Source organism: Impatiens glandulifera, chromosome 7, assembly GCF_907164915.1.
Source record: "Impatiens glandulifera chromosome 7, dImpGla2.1, whole genome shotgun sequence".
Classification (NCBI taxonomy): Eukaryota; Viridiplantae; Streptophyta; class Magnoliopsida; order Ericales; family Balsaminaceae; genus Impatiens; species Impatiens glandulifera.
The window spans coordinates 50,222,054-50,232,275 of NC_061868.1; the positions used below are offsets into that span (position 1 = coordinate 50,222,054).

The 10,222-nt window shown below is 30.2% G+C and overlaps 1 protein-coding gene across 1 annotated transcript; it reads right to left on the reverse strand.

Annotated features, from left to right (window-relative positions):
* Nucleotides 1-8,064: 8,064 nt before the first annotated feature.
* LOC124910168 (2-hydroxyisoflavanone dehydratase-like) lies at nt 8,065-9,074 on the reverse strand. Its single transcript, XM_047450783.1, has one exon. It carries the CDS (start codon nt 9,072-9,074, stop codon nt 8,070-8,072), a length of 1,005 nt encoding a protein of 334 aa, XP_047306739.1. The 3' UTR covers nt 8,065-8,069.
* Between the last annotated feature and the right edge of the window lie 1,148 nt (nt 9,075-10,222).

Genomic DNA, 10,222 nt, shown 5'->3' on the forward strand with positions numbered 1-10,222 from the left:
TGGGGCAAACATTGCGATGGATCAATTATTGTCGCGGTAAAAAAGAATGATTGTGTCGACGGCTGGTAAAGAGATAGATGGAGGGTTATGTCACGATAAAGAGAATGTAAATTTTATTTATTTACATTGAAATGAAAAAAATAGGTTAATATATATATATATTAATATATATATATATATATATATATATATATATATATATATATATATATATATATATATATATATATAATAGATGGATACAAATTTAACGTAGTTTGAGGCTTCCGTTATGTTAAATAATTTTGACAAGTTTATATATATAAATAAAATTTTACGACTTTTTAATAATTATGACACTTTTCTTAAACATTATAAATAAAATTGACATTTTTTCTAATGGTTTCAAACACAAAAATGAGAATAAGAATGTGATTGGTAAATATGAAGAATGAGAATGAAAATGGTTAATAAAAGAATGATGTTGGATTAAAACCGTATAGTTATTACTATTACTGTTGATAGTAATTGATTTAGTTATAAAGAATTATTACTATTATATTATATTGTCAATGGAGTTTTATATTATAGTAATTTAAATTATAATTATTAATATTTTATCAATTAATTGTTTATTAATGATAATTTCACAAATATTTTTAATATATTATATTTACCAAATATTATAATATATTATGTTTGAAGATTTTTTTTTGTAAAACTACATAATGGACCAAGATGATAATATGAATCATCACACAATTTGTAAAACCTCATTTTCTCAAACCAAAAAGAAAAAAAAAATTAACTCTAAAATAAAGCAAGCCTTACACGAGAGATGATGTTCTAGTGAGCTGTTGTAATAATCGTGTATGACTTGTTTTACTTTAGAGTTGTTGTAAAAACTTTTGTACGTGTAAAACTTTCTTTACTTTAGAGTTGTTGCATAGCCGCTTTAATTTAAGAGGTATGATAAACCCAACGAAGGGTTAGCGAAAGTAAGGCCACGAATCCTACGTGGCCTTGCCAGCTAAGAGAGAGAAAAAAAAAACAAAATAAAAAAATTAAATATTTCAGTTTCCCCCTCTTTCTTCTTTCCTCTCTTTCTTCTTTCCTCTCTTTCTTATTTTCATTTATCACTTTCGGCGAACCCCGATTTCTTCTCTGGCGATTTTTCTCTCCGGCATCCCCGACTTCTTCTACTTTCTTCATCTTCTTTCGATCGAAAATGGTAAGAGAACTCTTTCGTGTATGTTCACTTCATTGTCTGCCTTCGTGTTCACTTCATACTATCTTTTCAGGCTGGTGGTCCAGGTACATCTCCATACAAGACTTCAAAATCTCCCAGATCTCAAAAGACAAGGTAATAACATTTTCTTTTTTAGAATCGTAGATCATTTTAAAGATTTGAAGATCGTTTAGCTTTTTGCGGTTAGGGTTAGGGATTTTAATGATTTTAATGATTTTAACGATAGAAAACTATGATTATTGTGTATTTGCTGCATTATGAGTCCGGAAATGGATGGTTTAGAGACCCGAAAGTATGATTGTATAATGTTTGGCTGTTATGGGTCCCAAAAATGTGATTTCGGGACCCGAAAGTATGATTATATAATGTTTGGCTGTTGTTATGGGTTTAGTTGCAGAACTAATTTCAATTAGGTTGTAAGAAAAACCATTTCTGGTCCCGAAATCACTCATTTCTAGTCCCGAAACCACTCATTTCGGGTCCCGAAACCACTCATTTCGGGTCCCGAAACCACTCATTTCGGGTCCCGAAACCACTAATTTCCAAAAAAAAAAAATAAAAAAATAAATAATTTTTTTTTTTTTGCCGTTTCGGGTCCCGAAACTACTCATTTCGGGTCCCGAAACCAGCTTTTCTGGTCCCGAAACCAGCTTTTCTGGTCCCGAAACTAGCATTTTTTGTCCCGAAATCACCATTTTAGGGTGATTTCAAACTCCGAAATGGTTTCTATACGATCTTTTATGGCTATTTTATTTTTGTATAAACCAATAATCTTATTGTAATGTTAATTTGATTTGTAGGTCATGTATGAAGATCCAAATCTTCTTATTGATCAAGTTAATGAAGAAATGAGATTATTTGAGATCTCTCAAATTGTAGGTTGTATTTTAAATGTGATATAAATGACAGATTGTAACATTGTAAATAAATGTTTAATTATGTAAATTTCTAGTATAATAACATTATCTTCAATTATTTTTGATTTTCTAAGATTCATTATAATGTTTCAGATTAAAAAAAATTAAAAAAAAGTGTCCCAAAATCACTCATTTCTGGTCCCGAAACCACTCATTTCGGGTCCCGAAACCAGTTTTTCTGGTCCCGAAACCAGCATTTTTGGTCCCGAAATAACCATTTTAGGGTGATTTCAAACTCCGAAATGATTTCTATACGATCTTTTATTGCTATTTTATTTTTTTTATAAACCAATAATCTTATTGTAATGTTAATTTGATTTGTAGGTCATGTATGAAGATCCAAATCTTCTTATTGATCAAGTTAATGAAAAATGAGATTATTTGAGATCTCTCAAATTGTAGGTTAGGTTATATTTTAAATGTGATATAAATGACAGATTGTAACATTGTAAATAAATGTTTAATTATGTAAATTTCTAGTATAATAACATTATCTTCAATTATTTTTGATTTTCTAAGATTCATTATAATGTTTCAGATTAAAAAAAAATAAAAAAAAGTGTCCCGAAATCACTCATTTCTGGTCCCGAAACCACTCATTTCCAAAAAAAAAAAAAAAATTTTTTTTTTTTTTTTTGCCGTTTCGGGTCCCAAAACTACTCATTTCGGGTCCCGAAACCAGCTTTTCTGGTCCCGAAACCAGTTTTTCTGGTCCCGAAACCAGCTTTTCTGGTCCCGAAACTAGCTTTTCTGGTCCCGAAACCAGCTTTTTTTGTCAATAATCTTATTGTAATGTATGAAGATCCAGATCTTTTAGAACTCTAATCTAAATCGATTCAGCAGCTAAACCATAAACGTTAAACATAAATATTGATATGACAATCATTTCGAACGGAAGATAAACGAAAGAAAGAAAAAAGACTTTATATTTCAATCGATCGGAAGATAAGAAGTCGATGAAACGTTTCAGTAAGATCGACAGTGGGTTGGGTTTTGGGAAATGGAAACGAAAAATAAAGAGAGAGATTGTCGTGGGGGTTTTGGTTTTGGGAAAAAATAAAACGTTTCATTAACAGAAGAAGTCTTACCATTTCAATCGATCGGAAGAGAAGTCGGTGAAAATGAAAGAAGAGAATCGCCGGTGGGTTTAAGAAAAATGAAACAAAAGAGAAAGAGAGAGAATGAAACAAAAGAGAGAGAAAGAATAAGATTTTGGTTTTGGGGGGAAATAGAAATATAGAAATAATAGGATTTTTGGTTTTGGGGGAAATAGAAAATTTTAATTTTTTTTAATTTTTTTTCTCTCTCCTAGCTGGCAAGGCCACGTAGGATTCGTGGCCTTGCTTTCGCTGTCTTGTCGTTGAGAATATCATTTCTCTTAATTTAAATGTAAAGCAACTCTAATGTAATATTTTACTGAACTGAAAACATATTAAATAAGTTCAAAATATTAAAAATAACTACATTTTTTCTCCATTCATTCTTCCTTTTATCTAACAAAAAGATGTCTACTGGATACAACAAAAGTCAGCATCTATCAACTATTTTTCAAAATAATCCACCTATTACGTTAGGTTGGGATTATGCACAACATCCAACCAACAAAAAGTTAATAAAAACCACAAATTCTATATATAACTTAGGAATTTGAATATGAATAAACAAACCCAAGCACAAAAGGTCGTCTTAAATAACTTGGAATGCGAACAAGACTTCAACTTTTGTAGGGTCTTGTAGTAAATTTCAACAACTTTACTAATATCCATTTAGATATACCAGGATTGATTAATTCATTAATATATCTCAAATATTTTGTCTAATCAATCAACTATTGACTTGAAAGAAGCTATAATCATATCACAACAACAAAACCTGAAGAGAAATGGAAAAATAATGGACAATCTTGAGCTTGGTAAAACAGAAAAAGAATATTGGAGAAGAAGCGAGTTACCTATCTCGGAAACAAAGACGAAATTGGGAGTCGGATGGATGAGCTGAATGAAGAAGACAAAAATCTGTTTTGGTGACTGACTGCCAATGAAGAAATTAGAGCATCATTCTAGATATCTTCAAGAGAGAGTTTCCTAAATAGCTGAACGAAGAGAGAGGATAGCGCAGGGGAATGAGAAGTGTTTTTTCTTTATTCTCCCCAAATAGCCGATGATTGAAGGACTCCCCAATACAAGTGAATCAATAATTTATTAATTAATTATAACCCCACACAAATCACTTATTTTCATTCCTTTATCCTTTCCCTATTTTAAAACCCCAACTAAGCACACCCTTAATTTCCTTTTATAGATAATATATATCATTATATGAAATAAAAGGATGGTTTTCTCCTCTTATTTTTTAAATTTAAAATATCCATATAGTCTCTAATAAATTCAACCAATCATCGCGGATGAATTATTGGAATAACCATATTTTTGTTTGTAGATCACCTCCTATATGAATATACCTATTATTTTATAGTTGATCATTTAATTGAGTGAAATCGTTACATTTTTAATAAATGAGTTGCTCGTTGCGGATCGAGCACAATACTATCGTCATGACATTATCTAAGATTTGGTATTGAAATTTAACAAATTCGGGTCTCTTCATATTTTCATTTTATTTTAAAACCTTGTGGTTGTCGCATATAAATCTCTTCATCCAAATCACCGTAAAGAAAAGAGGGTTTGACATCCATTTGTTGAATATGAATTTCTTCTTTCATAACCAGTGTCTCCAACCGATTTAAAATTTTATCTGCATTCTCTTCTGAACTTATCGATCTTGTAATCATCATTAGGAAAGAAGGTGCTTTGATACCAACTTTTGTGACCCATTAAAAATATAACTTGTAATCGTAACTAGACAAAAAAAAGATAGACAATATTAAGGGAGAAAAGTAGATAATGAATCAAAATAGATAGATAAAGAGTGATAAAAAATAATATCGATGATGTTAGGCCAACTTGTAATTAGAAAGAAACTAGAAAGTACTCTAGTACAAATATCATCTTATTCCTAATGAAAATAGTCTAAGGTTATTTAGTCTTTTTAGAATAATAAATCATAATTTAAGAGATTAAGATCATATGTAACTGACACATGAAGTGGGATCACAACAATTTATCATGAGATTGAGATGAGTTGGGGGCTGATTTTGGTATGTAAAGGCGGATGGACAAGCCATATTCCGACAAGATGACCACATGATTCTTGTGGTGATCGATGGATGGTGGGACGATTTCATAGTCCTTCAATCTATCAATGGTTCGTCTTTGTAAATTCGAAACAAGTCCAAAATTTCATGAACTATTTAGTTGCTGATTAAATCTGGACATTTTCAAATTTGGAAATCGAGTATATAGGAATATGATCACACATAAAAAAAAAAAACAAATACACTACACTCACTTTATATATATATATATATATATATATATATATATATATATATATATATATATATATATATATATATATATATATATATATATATATATATATATATATATATTCAAATTAAGTTCTTGTTTGATATTAAATTAATTGAGATTATTTGTCAATAATTTTATTTTTCTTGGGGAATTAAATAAAAATTAACATGACACCCCACAATCATATTCCCCGCTTAAACTCAAAAATACATAATTTGTGGGATAAATCAACAATTTATTAACCAATCTTAAATATAACCAGCATTATTCAAATAACCCAAAATCCATCCATGCTCGACTAGGTATCCGTCTCTAAAATCTAAGTTCCAAAACTATTAAACATAAAAATAAGATTTTTCGACGTGTATCTCTACCAAAAAATATTTTACCGGCACTTAATAAAAATATTTTACCGGCACTTAATAAAAATATTTTACCGGCACTTAATTTAGCGACATTAAAATTGGACTTGTCAAAATATTATCCGGCACATATATTTATGCTGGTAAGGAATATATATGCACAGCAAAAAATATTTACCCACACATATGTTTGAGCATTTATCAACACATACAAATGCACTTGTTTAATGATTTACTGACAAATACAATTGGGATAAACACAGGTTTTACCAACATATACATTTGTGCATTTACCGTTGTTACATATATTTGCACTGGTAAAGAGAGTACCGACACATAAGGATGTGCAATTATGGACACATATTAGTGCGCCGGTAAAGTGAGGTTTCCCAGAACATATTACGTCGGAAAAGAAATACCGACTTATAGTTTACCGACATATATTTGTGCGTAGGTAAGATTTTTCGTTTAAATAAATTTGAGCATTCACCGAAGCATATAATTGTGTCATGGTGCGTTTTACCGACTAATACAATTGCGCTGGCAAATATATTTACCGACACATACATTGCACCGATACATAGCATTTTACCGACTCTTAAATTTGCGTCGGTAAAGAGAACTTTCTTGCCACATACAATTGCGGTGGTAATTGACATTTATGTGCCGATAAATTCATTCAAATATTTTATTGATTTCAATTTTTTTTTCATTTATTTAGTGTATAAAAATTCTAATTGTTAAAATATTATAGGATTAATAAGTAGAAGACTTTATTATCAAAAAGTGATAATAGAAAGATCTTCAGAAAAATCAAGATTCTTTCATTTTATCAAGCATATTTAGTGCATTATTTAATTTAAATTTCTTCACAACCTGATTTTCCAGACTCATAAATCAGACTCATGTTTAACTAGACTCATGTTTAACTCAAATTAAATTTAATCAATTTATTATTCAACTCATATTATTTATTAATATGAGTTGGTATAGTTTGGGTAACCTAATTTAAATTTTGGTTTTTAACACATTTATTTTGTTTCTTACTCGTTTAACATATTTTTTTACCGTTTAACAATTATTTAATTTATTTTCCTCTTTTAATACGTTTTTAACTTAACTTGATTAACATTTTTTAACCCTTTCAACTAATATTTGTCTCGTTTTGACCAATTTAACAATTATTTAATTTATTTTGATCCGTTTAATATGTCGTCAACCCATTTAATACATTTTTGTTCGTTTAACACATTTTTGACACATTTACAATGTTTTGGTTCATTTAACACATTTATGAAATGTGTAATACGTTTTTTTTTATCCTTTTAGTATTTTAATTATTAAATTAATCGATAGGTGAAATGAATAAACAAAGCCTTGATTATGGTAAACTTTATTTATTTTTAAAATCAAACTAGATATTGATTATGATTATCTATATCTTTTAATAATTGTGATATATTTTTTATATTACTAAACCACGTACAATAAAAATATATATTATTAATAAGTTTTAAAAAAATAATTTTTTTATCTCTATTTGAGTGTAGGTTCTACATATTGTTTCCTTTTGCTAAATAATGAAGAAGTCAAATAACAATATAGTGGGTAAGAAAAATGTGAATTATGTAAACTAATTAAAAAAAATATATATTTAATTTGAGTAACCCTAACCCAACTCAAATTAAATCCAACTCAAACTCAATCCAACTCAAACTCAATTCAAAACAAATTAACTTACCCAAATTAATATTTTGGATTTAGGTTAGGATTGGAGATTGGGTCAACCAAGATATGCTCAGCTCTATGAATGTGCACAAAGATACTCCAAAATGCAATCAAATCTTAAATAATGTCATGATGATAATATTATATTCGCAACAACCATAAAATAATAGGTATATTCATATAGGAGGTGATCTACAAACTAGATAAATAGATGGGATCAATATGGCTCTTCCGGTAATCCATGATAGGTTGAATTTATTAGAGACTATATGGATATTTGAAATAAAAAAAATACTTAGGAGGAGAAAACCATCATTTTATTTCATATAAGATATATACACATGTATAAGGAAATTTAGAGATCGATATAATCATTTCCTAGTGGAACATGCACGCAAGTAATTTAGTGCATGAATGAAATAATTTTAGATTGTAGTGCGGTTGCTTCAGCTGAGTCCATTGCGAAGTAGTCGAAATTATGCATTTTTCCGACGGACTCGTAGTACTCGGAATTCACCCCGCTCTTCTGAAGTGCATCGTAGTACGCCTTGCTTGCATCTTTCAAGCCGTCTTTCCCGGACACGCAAACCAGCACCTTGGCGGGCTTTAGGGCCTGCAAGTTGGGTTCCAATGAAGGGTTAACTCTGGGATCGCTGGAGCTGCTACCGGGGACTATAAAAGGCCAGAATTGGGTTATATTGTTCCTCATATCCTCGGTTTGACTGAGAAGAGAAGGCAACGCGTCCACGGTTAAGAAATACCCTTGGATTGGTATTATCCCTGCAACCTTTACTCCTGCCGGCTTCGTCTTCTGGACTCGCAACCCGACGTTGTGGGCGATGTTTGCCCCGGAGTCATGTCCTCCTACGAAGATCTTGTCGGAATCCACCACTTCCTTCACCCAGGCTAAGTCGCCGCCTTGAGCACCCGCCACCCATTTCATGGCGTCAAATCCGTCATCGTAGATGCTGGCGATGGGAGTCTCGGGGGCGAGGCGGTGATCGACGGAAAGGATGACGATGTTTCCGACGGAGCTAAGCTTGTTCATGTAGGTGTGAACAGAAAGATCGAAGGCAGAACTGATGGAGAAACCGCCTGCGTGGAAGTAGACGAGAAGGGGGAGACGAGTCTTGGAATCCGCTTTCATGGGCCGATAGAGCCTGGCGGAGACCTTCGTTTGTTGGTTAATCACGACGTCTGTGGATTGGACGTTGGTTGCTGCGTCCAAAGATGCCGGCACGGGATTTGGCGGAAGAAGCTTTTGAACGGTGCCGTCGATTCGGGCAATGAAGTAGTATTTGAAGAAAATGTCTTTTTGAGTAGCAGCAACAGCGACGGAGATAGTAGCGGATAGAATGATCAGAAATAGACCAAATATGATGGTTGGGTTCAACTTGATAGTAGCCATATTTATTTATTTTATTTTGGATAAATTTTATATATTTTTTTTTAGGTTTTATTTTATTGTAATATATTTATTGAAAATCTTCCTACCTAAGGATAGGAAGCAGGGCGATGAGAATTGTAATGGGGGATTTACCTTTTTAAATATGCAAGGCACTTACCAAATTAAGAATTAGGGATTTACCTTAATTAGTAATTAAACATTCCTGTTTTAAAGCTAAGCCATGGCTCATCCCAAACTATTTTTAGCTTCAGACAAGCATTAATGGAAACCACTAAAGCTCAAGGTTGGTTGGTTGGTTGCTGATTTATAGTTTGTGTGGTACTAGAAATTAATGTTTTACTTAAACCTAGCTAGGCCAAAATACATACATTTTAATGCTTTTAAAATATACTAAATAGCAATGTTAATTGCTAAAATAGTTATTATTTTTTCTATAAGAAACTAATTTTTATTTAACTCAATAAAATGTTACAAATAAAATTTTAATTAATAATTAATACAAAATAGCACCTACAAATTTTAAATGAATAATCATTCGGGGGGAAATGCTGTATTCATAATCCTAAAATAATTAAAATAAGGATAAAAAAATAATTATTTTAAAAAATTGTTGTATTCATTAAATTCAAGATAATGAAATATAAAAATGATAATTATTTTGGAGAAATGTTATATTCATAAAATTCAAAATAATAAAATTAAAATTTGAACCATAAATTAAAAATAATTATTTAGGGAATATATATGTTGTGTTCATACCTCAAAATAATTAAAATTAGTTTAAAAATAAAACAAATAATTATTTTGAAAAAAAATATTATATCCAACAATCATAATAATTTAAATTTAGAACTTAGAAGAAATTAAATAATTGTTTGGGAAGGTATTGTAGTCATTTAAGTCCCATAATAAATAAATAAAAATGAACCCCTAAAATGAACAAAATAAAAAGAAAAAAAAATAAAAATTAATTTTATGTTTATTAATTCATTTTGTGTATTTTATATAAAAATAAAAATAAATTATAAAAAAAAGGCTAAACGAGGCCTAAACCTTTGGCCTAAATCTCATTTATATAAATGAGATTCGTCTAAACTCAATGACAAAAGCTTTACAAAATTAAAAGAAAAACATTTAAAAAAACACAA

Bases quoted from the DNA above. Each gene is read 5' to 3' on its own strand.
- LOC124910168 (XM_047450783.1), bottom strand. From the start codon at position 9,074: ATGGCTACTATCAAGTTGAACCCAACCATCATATTTGGTCTATTTCTG.